The sequence below is a fragment of the Periophthalmus magnuspinnatus genome, chromosome 6 (assembly GCF_009829125.3).
Source record: "Periophthalmus magnuspinnatus isolate fPerMag1 chromosome 6, fPerMag1.2.pri, whole genome shotgun sequence".
NCBI lineage: Eukaryota > Metazoa > Chordata > Actinopteri > Gobiiformes > Gobiidae > Periophthalmus > Periophthalmus magnuspinnatus.
In genome coordinates this window covers 5,848,521-5,871,998 of record NC_047131.1, presented here as the reverse complement: position 1 = coordinate 5,871,998, position 23,478 = coordinate 5,848,521, and the positions used below count along the sequence as shown (strand labels likewise).

General features: G+C 39.2%; 1 protein-coding gene across 1 annotated transcript in view; it reads left to right on the top strand.

Moving 5' to 3' along the window:
- The window catches only part of LOC117372482 (sodium channel protein type 4 subunit alpha B-like), a 45,880-nt gene that overhangs the window by 1,306 nt on the left and 21,096 nt on the right, over positions 1 to 23,478 (top strand). The window contains exons 2-13 of the mRNA XM_055222741.1: positions 102 to 255; positions 656 to 793; positions 2,060 to 2,179; positions 2,581 to 2,663; positions 7,647 to 7,775; positions 7,891 to 7,967; positions 8,950 to 9,192; positions 10,401 to 10,464; positions 10,672 to 10,807; positions 13,098 to 13,289; positions 13,726 to 13,753; positions 22,368 to 22,585. Of these exons, the coding sequence (XP_055078716.1) occupies positions 102 to 255; positions 656 to 793; positions 2,060 to 2,179; positions 2,581 to 2,663; positions 7,647 to 7,775; positions 7,891 to 7,967; positions 8,950 to 9,192; positions 10,401 to 10,464; positions 10,672 to 10,807; positions 13,098 to 13,289; positions 13,726 to 13,753; positions 22,368 to 22,585 (1,582 nt within the window). The remainder of the gene's footprint in view (positions 1 to 101; positions 256 to 655; positions 794 to 2,059; positions 2,180 to 2,580; positions 2,664 to 7,646; positions 7,776 to 7,890; positions 7,968 to 8,949; positions 9,193 to 10,400; positions 10,465 to 10,671; positions 10,808 to 13,097; positions 13,290 to 13,725; positions 13,754 to 22,367; positions 22,586 to 23,478) is intronic.

The following is a 23,478-nucleotide window of genomic DNA, read 5'->3' as shown; positions in this document are numbered from 1 at the left end:
CACAGTTTTATTTATGCCAACCGTCCCAACCCGGGTTTTAATTTTGAAAATGTGGTCACCCTAGTTTTGTGCTTTAATAGATCTTTGGTCTTGTGTCTCAGGTCGAGTTTGATCGGTGACAGCGATGTTAGAGCCGCGCTGCAGAAAAGCCGCATCCCCTCTCTGCTGCCCCCTGTCGGCACAGAGGTGTTCAGGCGCTTCACTCCAGAGTCACTGGGGCAGATCAAGAAATGCATGGACTCAAAGAACAAACAGGTGAGAATACATAAGTCACAAGTCTAAAGTACTATTTTTGATTCTCGTTTCAGCTTTAAAGCTTTGGATTTATATAGTGCCTTTAATACTACACCACATTCAGACTTGACAAGGTGGGTGAAGTGTCTTGCCTAAGGACACAAGGGCAGTTTTCATTTTAGCCACTGCTGCCCCACTGTGATGATTGGGATTTTAATCGTCTCAAATCCAAGTACTTACGGAGCCCAACACCACCAGGCACCATTTTGAGAACTTTTGCCATTTGAGATATTTCGTTTTTAGTGTTTATTGCTACAGTGACATTCCCACTCTGTCACCCATGTATTGATCATTTGTACCAGATTTTGGTTTTAGATTAAATATTTCAAATCAAAGTAATGAGTAAATATATTTCCCTCAGGTTGAAGAGGACTGCCGGCTGAAGCCAGCTCCTGAACTGGAGTGTGGGAATGTCCTGCCCTTTTTCTATGGAGCCCCGCCCCCTGAGCTTCAAGATGTCCCATTGGAAGATCCAGACCCCTTCTACCAATCGCAGAAGGTTTCACTTTGAAATTATTGTCTTACAAATGTTTCCCAGCAGGTAGTAGCCAAAATAATTGTATTCATGTAGCAGTATTGTTTTTTCAACAGACAGACTTTGGTGCATGGAGTGTAGCAGGTATGGATGATTGTGAAGGGAAAATTGTTCTAGTAGAAGTAGTTGCAACAGCAATAATTAAAAAAATAGGCTATGTCTTTACCTATAAATCTGCTTCATTGCCCTTCACACTAGGCAATGTGGGTGGAGTGTCTTGCCAAAGGACACAACAGCAGCATGTACTAGTAGACTAGAGCCACTGCTGCCCCACTGCCCCACCTTATATTTCCAGGAGTCTCCCATCCAAGTAACCACACCCAACCCTGCTTAGCTTCAGAGATCTGACACAATCGGCCATTTTCAAGTCTCTCCTCCCTGAACTGAAGAAAAAACAAGGCTCAGTAGGCATCAGTAATAATTATATTTGGGTTCAGTATTTACTAATAATAATAATAATGCCTTACACTTGTAATGCGCTTTACAGGCTTGTCAAAGCCTCTCAAAGCACTACACTATAGTACACTATAGTTACTTTCCACTTGGCACTTGTAATAAACAGTTAGAGGGGAGATAATGCAAATTTGACTTTTTGGAGCTTTCTACCACATTATAACACTTCTTCATCAAAACAGGCCTGAAGTGGTTTTAGATGTTATCCTGCATGTTTGAGTAATCTTGTGATCTCTCCCGGGCCCTTTTCATACCCTTGATATGGTTCGCAGTAGAATTCTGAGCAATTCTCAGCCCACAAATCTACGTCACCCATGTACGTCAATTTTTGATTAAAAAAAAAAAAAAAGCATGATACAAAACAATACACTACAGCTTCACAAACCTGATGTGATGTGCAGTAGTTTTATTAGCAGGATGCAGCTGATTGTAATCTGATAGTGAAGGGGGCGTGACTTGGCACAGGAACCAAGGTAAACAGAGATGTTATTGATGTTGTTGGAGCAAATATAGCATTTCCAATTAATAATAAAAGTTAACATGGTGATCTAAATAAGTTATGTGTTACAATTAATACCCCAGAGAAGTGTAATACCCTGTCTTTAAGGAAAGTACCCAAGGAGCTTAAAGTTTATTTACAGTACAATATACAATTAGAAAAGGGTTTACTGAGGTTTTCCTATACAGTTAATGCATCAGTGTCATCTTAAGTAAAACCCCCAAGAAGTACTTCTGTACCTCTGTTGACCTCCTGACCTCTCCCCTTTGCCCCCACAGACGTTTGTTGTGGTTTCCAAAGGAAACGTGCTCTCCAGGTTCAACGCAGACTCTTCCTGTTTCCACTTCAGTCCCTTCAGTTTATTCAGACGTGCATCCATCAAGATCCTCAACCATAAATATCCTTTGCAAACAACAATAGTAATGGTAGTAGTAGTAGTAGTAGTAGTAGTAGTAGTAGTAGTAGTAGTAGTAGTAGTAGTAGTAGTAGTAGTAGTAGTAGTAGTAGTAGTAGTAGCAGTAGAAGTAATGGTGGTAGTAATGACAGTAGTTGTGATTGTCAACATTAAATATCAAGATATGTGCATGAGAATCAATACTTTTCAACACCTCTGTCAGTATCAACATTTTTGGTACCAATCCGCCCATTACTACTAACAACATTAGAAGCAGTAGTTATATTGTAGTAGTAGTAATATGATCGTAATAGTTGTAGTAGTTTAAGTCACAGTTTAGGTAATATTCATTTCTTGTGTTGTATATACCACAGTTAAATAACCTGCCCTTAACCACTCCTCACACTGTTCACCATCATCCTGTTAGTGGCGCTGTTGGTGAACCTTTTGTTCATGTTTCCTCACTGGACTTGGGAATTCATCATTGAGTGAGCACATACTTACTTTTGAAGGAGTGATGGCAGAGTGGTTAGCCCTCTCGAGAGTGTGGGGTCTCTATGGGGAGTTTGCATGTTCTTTCTGTGTCTGGTCGGATTCTTCTGGTTTCCTCCATCAGCCTATGATACAATAGACCTACCCTCTTGCTAGGTACTCCTGACCAAGACCCTGGATATGAAGTCATTCTTTCCTCTTGTTTTATTACAGCTAATCACTTTATTTTTCTCCCATATTTTTTTATATTAAAAGAAAAAATGAATTGAATTTTATACCTGGACGACTGAGGGATTATGCAGGCAGATATTTGACCAACATGTGTTTTGCCCCAGTACAGATATTTTGTATAAGCAGCTCTTGAGATCACAAAATGACTGCTATGTGTTGTCTACATTTAATCAGGAAGTGTGCAGTTAGCATGCTAGTCTTTGTTAGGAGGTCCTTATTAAGAAATTGTGAATAATTAGGATGCACAGAATGCATTAAGCAAGTGAGGATTAACTTTAGACCACTGCAAAGTGTTTAAAATGAAATAGTTGTGTTTTTCACGTTTTAAAAGCACAGTATGTAACGTTCTCCAAGGAGATAGATGCCATACTGTGGAATATTATAGTTGAAGGTGCAACGTATCCATGGAAACAAGGAGGAGGAGGCGCTACTCCAGGCCAAATAAGAGGCAGGTTTGTGGGGAGGCAAGCCCACTCAGAGTAAGGATGGATGTTTTTATAGGTTATTCAGTGCAATAAAAAGAACCAAAATGAAAAAAAAAGACATGCTTTTATTTTAGTCTATTTTTTGGCTAAAAGTTGCATACTATAGCTTTAAGTAAAAAAAACAGTGCTACCGAAGTGTTACCCAAAACAATATACTCATGTCATTCAAATTTTGAATACCTTAATTATAAAAGCTGTTTCTCTTATTTACATGCACATTTCCCTCCTCTATGGGTCATAACTCTATGTTATTACATGTATAATTTATGTTTATTTTACGCATAAAAATACAATTTGTAATACAGTTTTAGTCCCAGATTTTAGGGAGATTTGTATTTCGTTCAATTGAGGCCAGTTCTTTTGTGAGAGTAAACAACTTTAACTCAAAAAGGTCTGTTCGTTTCTGGGAAATGTGTGTGTCATTTGGAAGAGTTCGCTCGGGGCAGCTGTGAAACTTTTAAACAAAAACGAGATTTTTAACATCAGGCCAAAGGATGTCAGAGCAACACAAAGTGTCCGATTGTCCTGTAAGTGAAAAAAAATCTGTGACGAAAAGAAAGAAAGAAAAGGAGGGAGGGAAAGAGGGAGAGAAAGTGTGAAAGAGAGCAAGAGAGAGGGAGGAGAGGGAGGGAGACGGGGGTGTGAGATGCAGAGAGGGATGAAAGAGAGAGACGGAGAAAAAAAGGGAGTAAGAGAGGAGAGGGAGGGTGGAAATCGAAAAGAGGGGGGCAGAGATAAAGAGAGAGAGACACACTCAGAGAGAGAAACAGAGGGAGGGGGAAAGAGTGGGAGGGAGAGAGGAGGAGAGAGAGAGGAGAAGAGAGAGGAGGGAGGGCTGACAGTGGCATTAGTAAAGTGTGGGAATAGCTGCCAGAAATAGGCCTGTGTAATTAATCAAATTCTTCTGGTTACAATTATGGTCCAATAAACTGCAAAAATGCCATTAACACAAAGAAACATATAAATGAGCATTTTTAATCCTCTACAGAGTAACGTTTTACAATTAATCCAATTCAAAAATAGTAAAAAGTATCTGGAGAATATTCCTTTTAGTACTGAGTAACATGGCTGCAGTCACATGCGCACTAACATTGAATTATTCTCAAATTTTTTGGAGTTATGAGATTATTAAAATGACATTTGAAGAGCCAAATCATTTTTTAGTTTCTGATCATGGTTCCTCTCATAACCTCACATGAGATTTTGTGGTTTGTCTGTCACTGAAGAAATTTGAAAGATCCACAAATCAAATATTAATCAGATTTTGGTGAGCATGTGACCATGGCCAGTTTTGAATGTATCATCTGTTTGGCATTATCATAGACAAAGGACATTACAATATGCACTCCAGCTGAACCTAGGGTCCACTAGCTCAAGGCAGTATTCACAGAAGAAGCTTTTTGGGTTTATTGTGAGTGGTTTAGTCATAAGATCTGGCAACTCAAAGTGAGGACCCCATGCTTTCTGAATTGGTGATCATCTTGAGAACCAAAATACACAGTGATAACATAAACTGCTTTTGTAATTGTGAATATATCTGTATTTCATTGGAACATGACTTCATATCTGACACTGGACTGGGTAACTTTTATGGTAGGTCAGATCTGTGGAGAGGTGACCCCACTCAGAGTAAGAATGCATGTTTCTCCAGGTCATTTTAAGCAGTTACACATCACACAACTGAATAAATAAAGGAGAGAAAACAGCAATATATATGGAGACAAGCAAGTGGCATGCAACCAGAAAAGTTACATAGTGCACCTTTAACATAAAACTCAAACTAAACACGTGATACATTTAAATTATAGGGACTGTCGTACTGGAGGCCCAAGGTAAACATTGCAGACGACAGGACAGAGATTAGTGGCTGTAATTTCAAAATCTTGATTTCCAGAGTTTGGTCCAAATCAAACAAACTTGCAAAATTTTCCACCAAAGAAAGTTTATTTTCAGAGTTTATTTGAGGACAAACCGACACGCAAACCGAACTTTCACACATCGAAACCCACAACAGTGATTTTTAAAGATACATTATGTTACGTTTCTGGTGGAAGTTCTACTTGTACATGTTATTTCTTTGCCTGTAATGTTCCTCAGTAAGACATTAAACTTATCTATCATTCATGGAGACAAACAGGTGACCCCACTCGGTCAAGTTGCCGCTCAGATCTGTGGAGGAGCAAGCAACCATCAAGCTAAGAATATAGTACGTTTTTCAAGGTATTTTCAAGAAAAGTTACATAGTGCACCTTTAAATATGATATGATAAATACATTATTATTTTGACTATGGATTTTAAAAGCTTAATACTATCAGTAAATATTGGCTTTTGGCTCCAGCAGTCAGTCAAATCAGCTCAACTCCATTTGGGGCCCTCTGTGGTTACAGCTGCTGTGAAATACCAAAGTGTTTGTGATGTTCTGTATTGTTGTATCCATTGCAGAGGTTTTGAAAGTGCATGTTGTTAATTATGGAAAAGTAGAAACATGAGTCATTCTAAACAGTGGACAAAGATGTTCTTGTGTCTCTTTGGTTGCTCAGAAAACAGAAAACTTTGGACTTTTAAAGGTTCTATATTACACAAAATGGACTCTTGTGAGCTTTACGCCATGTTAGAACATTGTTACCTCCTAAAACATACCTGGAACTGTGTTTTGTATCATCCACACATGTTTGAGTCATCCTGGTTTGTTAGTCTGTCTAAATCTCCAAATCTCAAAATGCGTTGTTCCACCTTGTGATGTCATAACGTGGTAGTTTTCAAGCTAACGGCTAGGTTTACCTTTAGTTCAGTAGAGATCAGTAATTCCAGGGCTGAAATTTACCAAATGATTCTAGTAAAGCTGTATGGAGTTTAAAAAAAACAGTGAAGCACTTCCTGTATTACCACATGACATCACAAGGTGGAACAGAGTGTTTTCTGTTTGAGAGAAGAACTCAGCCTAAATGTGCAGGGTTTGTGTGTTAAACGTGTGAATGAAACAAAACACAACTCTGGGTATGTATGACAACCATGGAAACGTTATTGCATTTATTCATTTATTACATTTATTTAATCACTTTTTTCACGTTTTTTCTTCTTCTTTTTTTTGCACAAATGCCAAATGAAAAAACATCTTCCACCACCACTTTCCTACTACAAACGTGGTTGCCTCTTCACAGATCTGTCCTGTAACTTGGCCCCGGGAAATCACTGGCTTGTCTCCATGGAGTTAGAGATATGTTAAAAGCCATACAGTGGGGCATTCCAGACATCGCAGATAAACTGGTGACGGACCCCGCACCAGAAAATAGTCATAGACATAGTGCATTTTCTTGTCCCCTGTGTTTGATCCATCCTTCAACGTCGCCGTGACAACCACAGAGCAGCGCCAGAGACACATTTATGAGCCAAAGTCCTGGTCAAGAGTAACTAGTTGGAGGAGAAACCTACTACTTTGCATGTTTTAAATTAACAATGTGGGTAGGCCTGTCACAATATGTACTATATCAACTCAAGATACACTACCAGTCAGAAGTTTGGACACACTTTTTATGTTTTATGTTTATTTAATTTCACATTATAGATTCTCACCAAAGACCTTAAAACTGTGAATGTAGTAGAAAAAAATACTCAAAAAATAAATAATAATAATAATAATAATGATAATGATAATAATAATAATAATAATAATGATAATGATAATGATAATAATAATAATAATAATAATAATAATAATAATAATAATAATAATAATAATAATAATAATAATAATAATAATAATAATAATAATAATAATAATAATAATAATAATAATAATAATAATAATAATACAATAGTCACCCTTTGCTTTAATCACTTTGGACACTTGGCATTTCTTGACCCTGACATGGCACAGCTGTGAAGTGAAAACCATTGAAGAGTTTTGTGTCCAAACTTTTGACTGGTTATGTGTGTGATGAATGGAACGGTCATTTTGAAGGTCAGTTTTTATCGTGTGTTTGAATTAGTGGGGAATTTTTCTGTACTATGATAAGATTTGAGCTGTAGAGGGTTTAAAAAATAACTTTTATGATTCATTATAGAGATAAACTGACTAGTAGGTAAATCATTCTGCTGTTTAATTTTTGCAGTTTATATCACACTTCAGTATTTGTTATTATGGCAGGCCTAAATGAGCAATGATCTTCACAGACACAGGGAGAACATGCAAATTCCGCACAGTTTGGAACTCTTGTAATCTAAGACAATGCTGATTTGTGTATGTTTATTTCTGTTTATAGTTTGGTTTTATTGTGTATTTACACTTTGGAGGCCGTGATGAAAATCCTGTCCAGAGGTTTTTGTTTGGGACCCTTCACTTACCTCCGAGACTCATGGAACAGATTGGACATGTTCATTATTATCACAGGGTAAGAATACACCAGTCACAGAGGAGGGAGAGTGATGGTACAGAAGAGAGACAGTGAATGTATGGTACAGAGGAGTACATAGTATTAAAATAATTTGAATGAAATATTTTTACAGTTTCCTGTTCTTCAATGTGCCCGAACTTTGGTTTCTGAAGCCCCTTCGTTGTCTGAAGATCCTAGGCCTGTTTGCTGGTCAGTATCACCCTCATTCACACACTATACGGTATATTGGAGCTGAAAGTGGGTCTAGCCACCTAAACTCGGCCCAAAACCACATTTCAAATAGATCTGCTAAACTGGGTAGTGCCTGGAAGACTGGACTGGTGTCAAACTCAAATTCACAGTGGGACAAAATTAAAAATTGAGACAAATTCACAGGACAAACTCAATATTAGAAGTGACCTGTAGCTTCGTTGCTAATGAGTGTTAAGAGAAAAGAAGGGGAGTTTACTGATCTCCACTGCATGCCAGTGGATTAGCAAAGCATTCTGGGATTTGTAGTATTACTGGTACATGCGCCCTATACCAGTGGGCCAGCTCTAATGCACATTTGATATGATCTCACGGGCCAAATATAATTACACCGTGGACCAGATTTGGGTCTGAGTTTGACAATTGTGGTGTAATGGGTATACAAGCTTCAAAGTCCGCGTCTACAGCACTAAAATTGCCACACCCATAAAAGACTAAGAACAGTAGACAATACTATTAAAACACCAAAAACATTTAGTTTAGTTCTTTAAAGATATTTAAATTTGTAATCTTTAACTGTTCTGGGATTGGCTCCACGCTGCCATATTAATCCTATGACTTGATATAATTTCAACAACAACAACAATCACACTTTTTGTAAAAAGGTAAGAGAACCTTTATTCGTCCCACAGTGTGGAAATTCCAAGGCTGCAACGCGCATTTCATAACAGCAAGGGAATAGATATAGGCAAAGAAAAATCAAGATAAAGAAATATTAGAACATTGAGCAAGTAGAGTAAAATAGAATTATATAATTTTTATTTTTATTTTTACAATTGTATTGCATTATACAACCAGAATAAATATCAGGTAAAGTGACTTGAGTGACTTGCACCAGTAATGATTCATATTATGTTACAGTATTGCATTATTCATTAGCTTTGAATATATATATATATATATATATTTTAATATATTTCAGGCACTCGACGACATGCCAAAACATTCGGCCGTGTTCTAATTGGCTTGTTGGATGTTCTTTTCCTGACGCTCCTGGTCCTTACTGTTTTCTCCCTCATGGGGATGGATCTATTCACTGGAGTCCTGAGGAACACATGTGTCAGGAACTGGGAGCAGACTAATTCCAGTCTCCTGCTAAACTCAACGGACTCCCAAAATGGCACAGAAAACTCATTCAACTACATGGAATACATCCAAAACAAAGGTGAGACATAGGCCTAGGTCATTTTCACACATTAATGGTTCTGTGGAGGGCCCCCAGTGCATATTAGATTTAATTCTGTTTACTTTACTTTTGGGTCAGTCTTGTGCACACACACCATGCATCATTCACCCCAAACACCATGAGCCACATGAGAGTCCATCAGCTGATCAGAGAGAATAGAAACTTATTTTTATGACAATGTGCTTCAAGCAGGCAGAATGTACTCACTTCCCCTACACTCGGTGGTCTTTTCTTTCACCTGTGGCTATATACAGACATGTCAAGCAGCAGCTCTGCAGCGCCCATTCATACAAATACATGTGATCTGAGCGTGTTTTTTTGCCCAATTCCAAGCATTTCTACTGTCACAGTGGACTGCGAAGGTTGGCCTGAGGTCGGCCGCGTTCACACCGCACTGGCGGGTGGAGCCGCTCTGAGACCTCCTGTTTCAAGCGCTCTCGGAGCAGCCGTTTACTGCGGTTCAAAATGCGACTGTTGGGCTCACACCGGCCCAAGCACCACTCTCATAAAAGAATGCTCTTTTATGTCAATCTAAGTAGAGGCTCATACTAATGTTTGACTTCTTAAAGGTGCAATATGTAACTTTTCTGGTAGAGGGTCCGAGTGGCCATGTAGATGTTGTTGCTTTGTCTAGAATATTTCTCTACATGGTATTAAAGTTATCTGTCTCCATGGAGACAACCTGGTGTCACTACTAGGCCAAGTTAGAGGTCAGATCTGTGGAGAGGTGACTCCGCTCCCAGTAAGAATGTAGAATGTTTTTTTTTTTAATAGTTCAAAGATTTTGATTAGTTTTTGGACCAAGTCCTATTTTAGTCCTTAATAGAAATATCTATTTTAGATATTAGATATTTTAGTGCAATAAAAAGACCCATAACACCATGCATGGTAGAAAAATACTTTTGATATCATACTATGGAACATTCCAGGCAAAGCAGCATCAGCTTTTCCAGAAAAGTTACATACTACACCTTTAATGAACTATATCAGGACTGGAACAGGTCTGAAGTAGGTCTGAACAAGGACTTCACCAGAAGTATGCTGACTTGGACAGAGCTAGGACTAGGACAGAAACAAGAGTAGACTGAGGCTAAACCAGAGGACTAAACCTTGACAAAACTATTTCTAAACAAAGCCTCCAATAAGGATTAACAAAACCGATCTAAACTAGGTCTTTTTCCCCATAGATAACTATTACTTCATGGAAAATTGTGCAGAACCTCAAATCTGCAGAAATTCTTCAATGTCCAGGTACAAATTCTTCTGATCTGAGTGGAGTGTGCTTGTTCTGAGTGGTTATCCTGTCTCCTCTCAGTGAAGAGGTTGTGGGTTACACTCCTGATGTCTCTGAGTGGGGTGTTCTCTCTGTGTTACTGTGGTAGAGTGGTTTTCCTGTTGTTCAACCCTAGAGATCATACAGCATTTAAATTAATTTTGCTGAGTTTTATTTTATTTCAGTATGTGTCCAGATGGGTTCACTTGCCTTCAGGTCAGCAACTTTCGGGACATGAGAAACTTCGACTCATTTGCAGATGCATTTTTATCCACGTTCAGACTCATGATGAGAGACTACTGGGAGGCCCTGGCTGGAGAGGTCAGTACACTACTACTACTACTACTACTACTACTACTACTACTACTACTACTACTACTACTACTACTACTACTACTACTACTACTACTACTACTACTTTGAGGATACCACAGCTGTGAATACCAGGTGTCACAGAGGCAGCAGCAGTAGCTCTAGTGCAAAACAGTTGCTGCGCCCTTTGGCAAGACATTTAACTCACATTGCTTAGTGTGCCACATGTGAGTGTTGGTGGTTGAAGGGGCCAATGCCACAGATTGGCAGCCTCACTTACATCTGTCTGTCCCAGGGCAGCTATGAATAATCTGCTGTGAAGTGATTTAGGTGTCTTTCAAGGTGCTATATAAATCCAATATATTATTATATTTAACCAGAAGTAGACCAAAACTAAACCAGATTTAAAGCAGGCAAAAAGAAGGCCAAAAGAAAGAGACAGGAAACACCTAAACTAAGACAATGCAATATCTAAAGGACTAAAATAGGACTAAAACTTGGGCCAAAATCTTTGAACCATTCAGGACTTAGCCAGGTCTCTGGTAAAATATCTTACCGGACTAAACCAGATCTAAAACAAGACTAAACCAGGACTAACCCACATTAAAAACAGAGCTGAACAAAGACTAACATTTGTTACAGCATCAACCAGAGCTATGCCATGTCTAAACTGGGATTAATCCAGGACTAAATTTGGCATTACAAGTGGGAGGTAAACATAACAAAATTATAATAAAAACAAATAAACTAAACGAACTAAAACATAAGGCAGACAGGTCCTCTCATTGATGGAGGCCAGTGAGTTCCAGTTTAAATAGTGGCATGTATTTGTAATTGCATAAAGGTGGAGTTAGAACTTCTGACTGTTATAATTTCATTCACTGTAAAAGGACCAATATAATTTAATTCTTGAACAGTTTGGTTCTTTATGGTCACAGGTTGCAATTGCAATCTTTCTTGCCATTCAGTTACACGATTTACATTTTAAAGTTCAGTTTCACATCAGGGCAGGAAGGAACAAAAAGGTGACGGCGAGACAGCAGGATGCAGAGTGAAGCTGATTCAAACCCCATAACCTGAGAAATAAGTGACATTAATGCACAGCTGGTTGAAGTATTTCATTCTCATTCTCAACAATTTAAACATACCACTTCAAAACTCGCAGCCATGCCGTCAGTGACATCAGCTCAGCCAAGTCATGACGCAAATGGACCCGTCACAACAGACAGGACCCATCACCACAAACAGGAACAGGATTCATCACCACAAGAGGAGCAGGACCCATCACCACAGACAGGACCCATCACCACCAGAGGAGCAGGACCCATCACCACCAGAGGAGCAGGACCCATCACCGTCAGAGGAGCAGGACCCATCACCACAGACAAGAATCATCACCACAGTTAGGAGAAGGGCCCACCACCACAAGAGGACACACCACCTCAGACGGGACCCGTCACCACAGACAGGAACAGGACCCATCACCACAAGAGGAGCAGGACTCATTACCACACACAGGACGCATCACCTCAGACAGGAACAGGACCCATCACCACAGACAGGACCCATCACCACAAGAGGAGCAGGACCCATCACTACAAGAGGAGCAGGACCCATCACCACAGCCAGGATCCATCACCACAGACAGGAACAGGACCCATCACCACAGACAGGACCCATCACCACAGACAGGACCCATCACCACAGCCAGGACCCATCACCACAGACCGGACGCATCACCTCAGACAGGAACAGGACCCATCACCTCAGACAGGATCCATCACCACAGACAGGACCCATCACCTCAGAGAGGAACAGGATCCATCACCATGGACAGTGCGCATCACCACAGAACAGGAGCAGGACCCATCACTCAGCTACACCTCTGAACTAATAACTGACATTAGTTCACATAAATGTTAGAACTGAATTTCTTATCTAGCATCATGGAGGACAGGACAGATAACACAGCAGGTGAAATGAGCAAGTCAGAGGAGACTGCTGGGAAACCTAGTTTTTGCTTCCCTGCTCTTAACCAGGTCTAAACCAGGTCTAAACAAGGACTAAACCAGGTCTAAACCAGGTCTTAACAAGGACTAAACCAGGTCTAAACCAGGACTAAACCAGGTCTAAACCAGGTCTAAACCAGGACTAAACTAGGACTAAACCAGGACTAAACCAGGACTAAACCAGGACTAAACCAGAACAAAACCAGGACTAAATTAGACCTAAAACAGGTCTAAATCAGGTTTTAACCAGGACAAAACCAGGTCTAAACTAGATCTCTCTCTGTGTTTAGGTGATGCAGGGAACCGGAGAACACACAATAGTCTTTTTCGTGGTGACTATATTCATCTGCTCCTTTTCTCTCACGGCTTTCATCATTGCGTCCTTCTTCATCACATTCACCAAACAAACTGATAGAGAGGTCCAACAGGCTAAACAAGACGAGAAGGACTACAACAAGATCCTGGCAGTTCTAAAGGAGAAGGTGGGAACTAAACCAGGACGAAACCACGGACTAAACCAGGGAGTAAAGCAGGGCTAAATCAGGACTAAACCAAGACTAAACTGAGACTAAACAAGACCACAGGGACTACAGCGAGATCCTGGCAGGTCTCAAGGAGAAGGTGAGGACTAAACCAGGACTCAACCAGGATTAAACCAGGACTAAACCAAGAGAAAACTGTAACTAAACCAGAACTAAACCACAAGAGACTAAACCAGGACTAAACCAAGACTGAAGAGGATTACAGGAGTAAAGTAGGGACTATGGACTAAAGGACTAAACCAGAATCAAAGAGAAACAGAGGACTACAGCTCCTGAAAGCTGTCAAAGACTCTCTTAGTCCTAACTAAGCCAGACTACATAAACTAGAGCTTAATCATTTAACAAAACCAAACAGTTTTCATTTTTTTTGTTGTAGGGTGTGGATGAGCTCCCAGAGAAAAAGGGTGAGTTTGTGCTCTGCTATTGGATACTTTTTGGAAATATATAGTAGTATTTGCAAGAATTAGTACTGTAGTTACAAGTTGTGGTGACAGTAACAGGTTAATTGTTAACACATAACCTATTTAGATCACCATGGTACCTTTTATTATTTTGAAAATGCTATATTTACCAAAACAACATATTAACATGTATAATTAGTTTCAGTTTTGACACCCGCTTCTCTTGGTTCTAACACTAAGTCATTCCATCTTCAGCGTGCATCCACTAATGAAACTACTACACATCACATCAGGTTTGTGAAGTTGTAGTGTATTGTTTTGTATCATGCGTTTGTATATTAATGGAGAATTGCCATGGGCTGAGCATTGGACAGCTAAGTGTAAGGAGGATTCAAATAGGGCCTGAGGGAGATCAGTGGATTACTCAAACATGCGTGGATGACACCTAACACCTCTTCAGAGATGTTTTTGATTACATAACAATGTTACAACATGGTAGAAAGTTCCAAAAAGTTGATTTTGCAGAACCCCCCCTTTAAGATCTTAAAAAAGGGGCTCCCCAGTTCAGTTGATTTATTAGCTGTCTGACTTTTACACACTTACTTCCTGTTACATAAGATGAAACCTGAAACTCCCTCAGCACTCCCCTTAGTACTTCTTGCCGTTAAAAAAACAAGCCAAGTCTGTCTAGATTACATGAATTTATTCTTTTATTGTTCTTTATTGTATTATGCATAAGCCTGCTTTTTAAATATGGTCAATTTTGAATGTGACAGACGGTCAGGGTAGATCCTCACTGACACAGTAAACTGTCATTGAGCAAGAGTTCAGTGCGTAAAATAGCAGCAACAAACAAGGTATGTTTTTGATGAAGAAAACACCAAACAACATGGTTAAAGTCTTATAAAATGTGTTAAAGATATTAAAGTAACAATAGCCACAACATTCCCAGCCGTTCAGATTCAAAGCAACGCGACATCTATCCATTATTTTCTGCTTACATAAGACGGAAAGCTTAAACTCCCAAAGTGTTTTAACAGGAGACATCTGGTCAGCCCACGTTTCACCTCTGGAGCAATCCAAGTTTCACAAGATTCCAGGAAACGCAACCAAATGTGTATTTCTCTTCCCAAGAGTCAGTGTTCAGACCGGCAGACATTTCATTTGTTGATAAAACTGTGATTGCAACATTCCCTTCGGGTCTCAATTTGATTTTGTATTGATTTTGCGCCAGATGCCCTCCCACACGCACACACACTGTTTTGGGGATATCAAACTGACATTAATCCCGGAGATCGTCAATTGTCACTACTTATCTAACCTTAACGTAAACCCAAACCCTAACTTTAACCTATTTTAACCCATATCTGAACTTTAAACCATGTTGTTGATTTAACAATAAAATATTTATGTCATGAATTTTTGTCCCAAGGTTTGACAGGTCCCCATGAATTGTGTCTGTAGATTTTAGTCTCCACAATGTTAGAAATACCCGTACAGTGAAATTCAAATGGTTATAATCAGTAAATCCCCAAATCTGCCATTATCTTAATTCAGTAAAATAACGTCTACAAAGAATGAATTATCTTGGGGTCTTTCTAGGGACTCTGATTATGTTTAAACCCACTAACCCTGCAGATTAGACCTCTACAAACATGCTCTGAAATGCATGGGATTCTTACTAATTTAACAAAGAAAAAAAAAGAACAAAACACTACCGATCTCTTATTGTCATTACTAGAAGTTTTAAAGCACTTTTATGATACTTTAATAGATAACACTGTAACTAAAATATCACTTATGTTGTGAATGCTGTTTTGAAGATTTGGGTCGAACTATTTATTTTAAAAAAACATGCTGGAAAATGAATTGATTGAAGTAAAATGAACCAAACTTATGCTATAATCATCTAATGACAGTATAAAGCACTATTTCTGTCTGTGGGTAATTTGACACTCATTTCACATTTGTCTCATACTTAAACCACAACTAATGCACTAATGAAACACATATCTTAGCACATAGTGTGACTGCCAAATATATATTTTTTCCGCTATTATTGATTGATCAAGATTTTAGATTTTATCCTTTATTAATCATTCCCCTTGTAATTATGTAAAAAAGGCACACTTTCTTCCTCCAAAGTCTGAAATTTGTTCCAAACCACATGCTGTTACTGACAGGGCTGTGGCTCCATTAAAAAGACCCAAGCTGATCATTCACGATCAGCAGTGATTGAACTCAATTAGATTTTGATTAATTTCACAGCACTATAATACTCTGATATTGACAATTTCTGCTACATGTTTGCTAAAAGATGATTATGTAATTGCAAATATAACCAGAGATACTGTGTAGAACCAGAGGAAAACTAAGCAAAAGTAAGCCTTGGTACATTTTTTATTCATATTAAAACAAAAATATATAAATCACTGAAGCATGTTTTGTTCAAGTGATTTTAAGGCCTCCAGTTAAAATTTTTTACCTTACAGCCTATAGATAAAACGTCCTCAGTGCAGTATGTTTTATGCATTGTAAAGTGGATGGTAACAGAATTGTTGCATTTTTTCTTCTACAAAACATGGCATTTTAATTTATTAGGGCAGCACCGATCCAGGTTTTTTTTGTCCCGATTCCAGTTTCAATACTATATAGATATAAGTATCTGCTAATGCCCGATATCAACCAATGCCAGCACAGAGAAAAAAAAACAAACATTCATTTCCTTTAAATAAAAATAAAATGTGTCGTATGTAGCTGCTACGTTTCCCTCAAGTAACTACTGAACAACTTCGTATAAAGAAATGTTCAAACATTCTGAGTTTTGGATTGGTGCCTCTCTAAAATGTATTACAACAGCTCACAGTAAACATAAACTACTAGATCAAGAGGGTACATTGGTTCTTAGGTTATTTTCTTTTACAAGTAGTTGTAGCTCCAGTATAAGAAGAAGAAGAGGAAGAAGATTAAAATAAAAGTAACAATTCTCTGGTTTTTAAAAACATAAGAAATTGTGAAACTTTGTATTTGGATCTAGCTAACCTCTGGACAGCACAATCAGAGACAGTCTAATTTTCTCTATCAGTCCATTTTATCTATCCATGGACACAGGGGTGACACTCCAGACTAAATTACAGATCAGATCTGTGGAGAAGAGACTCCTCTCATAATAAGAATGCAAGGTATTTTTGAGCAATAAAAACACTTGTAATTGAATAAAACCAAGATAAGTGTTTAATGCCATGTGATGTCATACTCTCAGATGGAGACTAGAGCCTGATTTCTCTTTTGATTACACTGAACTTTGCCATGAAATATCCAAAAGGTAATACACAAATGTTGACCCTGATAATTTTTATATGGACTAAACAAAAGAACTCACTATGTTCTGAAAAATCTGAAATGTAACAATATTAACTTTACCTGTCCCCCATTTGTATTAAATAATATTGGCCTAAAGAATGTTGTGATGTTATAAGAAACCCAGCAATTTGGAACATTTCAGTCAAAGCAACAATATATCCACAGAGATAACAAGACTTTCATAGTGCATCTTTAAACATTCTAAACCCTCTTATCTGAGATCAGGGAAGTAGACAGTGTTTTTCTTACACACAATTAGGACCCCGACAAGCAGAGGCTGAGTGAACCTGGTTTTAAATCTGTAGAGCAGGGTCATGTCTTCACCCTCCACACTGTAAAAGGACAGACCTTTGCTTTGATCTAGGTAAACTCCAATTCTAGACTGAACCGGACCTTGTACCTCCGACTGGACCCCACTCGACAAGAAAGACAGCTTGTCTTTCATTCGCTGCAAAGCCCAGGAAATACTATTGGTGCCAAGTCCACATTCGTCAGAGTAGCCTTTCCTCCTTATGTCCCGGTATGACAAAGCTATTCGAACCATATCTCGAACGCTCCACTCCATCTCGGAGTAGCAGAGGCCCGTCAGCTCCTCTCGGCTCAGGACCTGGCTCCACACACTGAAGCGATCACTGTGATCTGGATACTTCTGAGGTTTACTTGTGTGTGTGACTTTTCTGTTCCCTTGAGACAAATGCAGATGTGGGAACGCTGTGTTTGGGTCTAGGGTGATTTCTTGTGCGTATCTTAAGAAGTCGTCTCTGCAGCGCGGCTCGGCCTGAGAGTCTTCGGACGATGGGATTTTAAACTCACTCAGAGTCTGCTGCAGTTTGGCCCTGAGTACAGACAGAGCTCTTGTCACAAACTCAAAGTCCCCTCTTGGTCTCGTTTGGAGGCTGGACTCTGGGCTGTGTGTGTCTGTGGACAGGAGGGAGCAGCACTGCATAAACTGTTTGTGATCCGGGTAGTGGGACAGTTCCTCCAGCTTAGAGAGGCTCCTCTTCAGCTCTGTAGCCTCCTGCTGCAGTTGGTGCTGGAGCTCTTGGACACGGCTCAGTTTGGTCTCAGACAGAATTTGCTGCTCTACTTCAGAGTCTCTTTTCTCCATGAGAAGGGCTATCTCTCGGAATATGTCCTTGCTGCACAGCACTGCTCTCTGGGCAGAGCGGCTGATGTCCTGGGCCTCCTGTTGGAGGGTCTCCAATTCTGTCTCTTTGAGCTGGAGGTTCTGGAGGACCAGGGCCCTCTGGCTCTGCAACTCAGCCCACTTCTGTTCAGTACTGTCTTCAGGGGGTGCCGTCCTCTGCATCTGCTGAACTAAAGTGGATAACATGATGTTTTTGCCCAGGACTGGCCTCTGGCTGTAGTGTCTGCGACACAGCTGTAGGTCACCTGTAGATCCCAGTGGTTTTGTAGGCAGAGCATGCAGTAACTGTGTCCACACGGGATTGTGACAGGGTCCCGCAGGAGGTCCAGACAGATGGGACATGATAGGGTTGCCATTTCACCTTCATAAGAAACAGCAAAGTTAAGAGTGTTACTTTACTTCAGTGGACAATTTTAGCCTCAGTTAATGAGACTGTTGTGTTTTAGCCTATAACAACAATAAATAAAATAGGAAACAAACAGAAAAATGTTATCTACACGTTAATATTTCAACAACACTAAAACCTACACATTTTTGATTAAATGAAAGATACTCACATAATAAGGTGACTGGCTGCAGCCTTCCATCTCTACAGGACCTGTATGTCTCCAGGACTCGGGGGCGAGCAGGCCGTATAGCAGCTGACACTTCTCACCCGCCACTTCCCTCTGGCAGGAGGCTACGGTCCATTGGGACCAGAACCTCTCGTCATAACAGTTTCTTCCCCTCTGCAGTTTGTCTCATGAACACTTTATAATATTTGCACAAAACTGAACACTTTATAACACCGGCCACTTTAAGAAGTCATGTCTGCACTGTTGTTCTGATGCTGCTGTTGTATATATTTTCTGCCTTTAAGTATTCTATTAGATTTTTAAGCATATCTTTTTTTAACTTCGTACATGCCCTCATTTGTATTTGTATTTATTCAGTGTGTTTTATGTTGCACTTTATCACCAAAATAAGTTCCTAGTTTGTGAACTGTGTTCACAAACGATGGCAATAAAAGGATTCTGATTCTAATAAACTAAAATAATCTACGGGAAAGTACAGTAAAATGTAAGTGTAGTAGATTCTAGCTGACTTCTTGTAGTAGTAAACAGCCTATAACAACATAAACTGACTACTTTGTTTGCCACATATTAAATTCCTCACAACAAACAAACAAACAGGAAACAGGGCGGTGGTCCTAGTACCATAACGTGACCCATAATGACTAGAGTACAAAGTTCACTATTCATGTCATTCAGGTTTTCATATTTCTTCGGCAGAGAGAATACTTACAGTGGGGAAGATTTAGGATCTGTTTGATTTGTTTTGTTTGCCTGTTGTTAAGCATTGCTCTTACCATACACTGTATATATAATACACACAGACGTTAGCATACTGTACACATTAGCACAAACTCACACGTGTCTCATTGTTTTGGAGTGTGCGTAAACTGCGTAATGACGTCTTGTGTGGTTTACAGAAGTGTTACGGCAAATTAGGTACAGATTATAATGGATTTGTTTGGTTTTTTTTAGGATGAATTCACTTACCAGTTTCGATGGTTAGCGTTTACCGGGGGAGGAGACTGGAGGGGTCTGGAGGGGTTGAGGGCGTGAATAGTGACCGAAATAGTCCAATCACAGGCGGCCAAAGGTTTCAGTGAGACCCAGTAAAATAAATAAATAAATATTACGACTTCTGTTTTTTATTCCGATCTGTGCAAGGGTAGGTAGGTAAGGGCAGAATTAATGGCTAGATTTTTTTTTTAAGTCTCTGCAGCATATTTGAATGCATGTAATGTAGCCCAAATGGGTTAGAAGTCATTTTAGTCAAGTTTTGTCAAATCTCAAGTCATATGATTTCAGTTTTAAGTTCTAATTTAAAGGCACACTATGTAATTTTCCTAGGACATTTTAGTGATTTACCAGGAATGTTTAAAACCATGCCATATACAGTTGAAACCAGAAGTTTACATACACTATATAAAAAGACACATACCCTTTTTTTCCCGCACTGTCTGAAATGAAATCAGACTAAACATTTCCTGTTTTAGGTCAATTAAGATTACCAAAATTATTTCTATTTGCTAAATGCCAGAACAATGAAAGAAGGATTTTTTTTAGACAATTTGTCATTTTTTCTTCAAAGTCACAAGTTTACATACATTTCATTAGTATTTGGTACCATTTCCTTTAAACTGTATGACTTGGGTCAGATGTTTTGGATATTCTTCCATGAGCTTCTCACAATATTTAGCAGGAATTTTGGCCCATTACTCATGTCAGAACTGGTGAGATCAGGACTTTGTAATGGCCTCTCCAAAACATTGACTTTGTTATCCTTAAGCCACTTTGTAACCAGTTTAGCAGTATGCTTCAGGTGATTGTCCATTTGGAAGACACATTTGTGCCCAAGCTTTAACTTCCTGGCTGATGTCTTGAGCTGTTGCTTCAGTATTTCCACATAATGTTCTTTCCTCATGATGCCATCGATTTTATGAAGTGCACTAGTCCCTCCTGCAGCAAAACAACATGATAAAGCCACCCCCGTATTTCACACTTAGGATGGTGTTGTCAGACTTGTAAGTTTCCCCCTTTTTCCTCCAAACGTAACAATGCTCATTATGGCCAAACAGGTACATTTTAGTTTCATCTGACCACGGACATGTCTCAAAAAATTAAGGTCTTTGTCCCTGTGTACATTTGAAAATTGTAATCTGGCTTTTTATGTTTTTGTTTTGGGTTTTTTTGGAGTAATGGCTTCTTCCTGCAGAGTGGCCTTTCAGTCCATGTCAGTCTAGTACTTGTTTCACTGTGGATCATGACACACTCTTACCAGCTTGAGTCAGCAGGTCTTTTGGTTTTGTTCTTGGGTTGATCTGCACATTTCAGACCAAAGCACGTTCATCTCTGGGACACCGAACTGTCTCCTTCCTGAGCGGTGTGATGGCTGGACAGTCCCATGGTGTTTATACTGATGGTGTATAATTTATAATTTATACTGGTGTGTATACTTTTTTGAACAGATGTTTCTTTTGACTTTCCCATGATGTTACACAAAAAAGAGTGTGTTTCAGGTGTGCTTCAAATACATCCACAGGTGTGTCTCTGATTAACTCAAATGTTGTTACTAAACCAATCAGAAGCTTTCAAAGACACGACATCATCATCTGGGTTTTCCTAAATTCTTTAAAGTCATAGTAATGTTACTGGATGTAAACTTGAAGAAAGTCATGAAAAAATTTCTTTCATTATTCTGGCAAACAAATAGAATAGAAATAATTTTGGTAATCTTAATTTACCCAAAACAGGAAATGTTTAGTCTGATTTCATGTCAGACGGTGAGAAAAAAGCATGTGTTATTTTAGATAGTGTATGTAAACTTCAGGTTTCAACTGTAAGTTATCTGTCTCCATTGGGGTGCCACTTACCTACAATTGAATAAACACAAGTGAATGCAATACTTTGGAAATTTCTAGGCAAAGGAATAACGACCCCATGCAGACAAGGTTACACATTGCACCTTTAGCAAATACAATTATAGCCTACTGATATTTTACAGTGACATCATGCTGGGGGTGTTCTACATTGATCTCTATGGTGAAATGTTCAGCAGTTACCGTGGAGACACAGTGCACATATTAGTAAACACTGTCAATAAATTTTAAGATTACCAAAATTATTTCTTGATTGGATTTAAACAACACATTTTCAGTGTGATGAATACAAAGGTTCAAGTCCCTGTCGATGTTTGATTTTCAACAAAAAGGTGAGACTGATTCACTGAAAAGGGACGTCCTAAATTTTCCCCATTTTGTCTGTGGCTTAGAGTTCCATGTCAATCAAAGCTAAATAACTGCTGCGTGCTGTATTTTTCCATGGAGTGAGCTCTTGTCACAAACAGAAGACACAGTATTTTTATTAATTTTTTGTTATCCATTAAATACAATTAAAAAACTAATATCTTTGTGTATAATTTTCTTTTATATAAAAATCACAGCTCAGTTTTGACAAGACCATGTTAGCAGACTTAACCAAAAACCATAAACTTACCTTTTCCTAAACGTAACCCTAATCCTATCCCTAATTTAGTTTTTCTGATTTTGTGTGGTTGTAGACTCAGAGCGGACTTGTTCTTCATGTTGGCGTCTTCTGTGCAGCTGTGACTGTTGTGACTTTTGGGTTCGGATTAAAAAAGGACTCCAGGTTTTTGTCTTGGACCCGTTCTTTGACCTGGCGATTATCCTCCTGATCATCCTGAATGTGATCTTTATGAGCATGGAGCATTACCCTCTCACTGAAAAGTTTCACAGTATGCTCTCCCTCTCCCACTTTGTGAGTACAAACACTTCATTTTCATTTGATTGATCCAAGAAGAAAATGTTTTGCCTTATTTGAAGATGTTTTCTCTCCTTCTTCTTTTTTATCTCTCTCCCTCCCTTTCTCTCTTTCTTCTCTCCTCTTTCTTTCTTCAGACTAAACTTGGTACTAAACCAGCTCTAGAGGACTAAAGGACTTAGGACTAAACTGGGCTCAAACCAGGACCAAATATAGTCTCCTCTTCCTCTCTTATTCTTATTCATTCCTTCTCTCTCTCTCTCTCTCTCTCTCTCACTTTCTCTGTTCCTCTTTTGCTCGCTCTATTTCTTTCCCTTTTGCTCTCTCTAACCCTCTCTCTCGCCCACTCTCGTTCTCCTTTGCTCTCTCGCTATCTCTTTTGCTCTCTCTCTCTCATTTCTCTCTCTCTCTCTCTCGCTTGGTCTCTTTCTTTTTTGCTCTCTCTCCCTCCCTCTCTCTCTCTCTTTCAATCTTTCTCTTTTGCTCTCTCTCTCCCCCTCTCTCTCTCTCTCTTTTGATCTTCCTCTTTTACTCTCTCTCTTTCTCTCCCTCTCTCTTTGTCTGTCTCTCTCTTTCTCTTTTGCTCTCTCCCTCTCCCTCTCTTGCTCACTCTCTTTCTCTTTTGCTCTCTCGCTATCTCTTTTGCTCTCTCTTTCTCTTTTGCTCTCTCTCTCTCTCTCCCTCTCTCTCACTCTCTCTTTCTTTTTGCTCTCTCTCTCTTTCAATCTTTCTCTTTTGCTATCTCTCTCTCGCTCTCTCTCCCTCTCTTTCCATCTTTCTTTTTTACTCTCTCTCTCTTTCTCTCTCCCTCTCTCGGTCTCTCTTTTTCTCTCTCCCTCTCTCTCTGTCTGTCTCTCTCTTTCTCTTTTGCTCTCTCTCAGTCTTTCTTC